This window comes from Terrapene carolina, unplaced genomic scaffold (assembly GCF_002925995.2).
Source record: "Terrapene carolina triunguis isolate 2854851 unplaced genomic scaffold, T_m_triunguis-2.0 Scaffold21021, whole genome shotgun sequence".
Lineage (NCBI taxonomy): Eukaryota > Metazoa > Chordata > Testudines > Emydidae > Terrapene > Terrapene triunguis.
In genome coordinates, this window is record NW_020685372.1 from 4,996 (window position 1) to 5,628 (window position 633).

Sequence of the window (633 nt, forward strand, 5' to 3'; positions counted from 1 at the left end):
CCCCCTCCCCATGCCGCAGGCAGGACTTGCCCCAGGGTCCAGCAGGGCAAGATGGGGCCCCAGGGGTGTGGGCTGCTGTGGGCAGGGTTGGGCCTGCCTCTGCCCCAGAGCTGCTGCTGCCCCCAGGACAAGGTAGGGCAGGGCAGCTCGCTGGGTCGCTCTTGGCCTGTGTCTGGCTAGGAGGCCCACTGGCAGGGCTGGGCTGTGGTGGCAGGTGCAGGGGAGGGGGGAGGTTGTGGTGGGGTGCAGCAGGGAGGTGGGTGGCAGCAGCAGGAGCCAGTGGGTGGGTAGCAGGTGCGGGGAGAGGCTGGGGGCTGGCGAGGAGCAGGCATGGGGGGGGTAAGATGGGCTGGGGGGTGCAGTAGAGAGGTGTGTGTGGGGGGGGTGGTAGGAGCCAGTGGGCAGACGGCAGGTGTTGGGGGGGAGGGGCTGGTCTAGCTCCCATCAGCTGTTTCTCCCCTTGCAGGACCTGGACAATCCGTTTTTCTACATGTTTGATTTCGCCAAGACGGGGCCCCCCCGGGCTGGGGGGAAGCTGCTGGGCCTGGCGCTGAGACCCTGCCTCTACAAGAAGCGCTGAGGGGCCCCTCAGCTGGTGTCTGCCCTGGGGGCCTGGCCCCTGCCCCTGTCCCG

At 69.0% G+C, this 633-nt stretch overlaps 1 protein-coding gene across 1 annotated transcript in view; it reads left to right on the top strand.

Moving 5' to 3' along the window:
• Positions 1–619, top strand: part of RRP8 (ribosomal RNA processing 8) — a 5,416-nt gene extending 4,797 nt beyond the window's left edge. The window contains exon 7 of the mRNA XM_026661993.2: positions 467–619. Coding sequence (XP_026517778.1) covers positions 467–580 — 114 coding nt within the window. The 3' untranslated portion in view covers positions 581–619. The remainder of the gene's footprint in view (positions 1–466) is intronic.
• Positions 620–633: the final 14 nt, after the last annotated feature.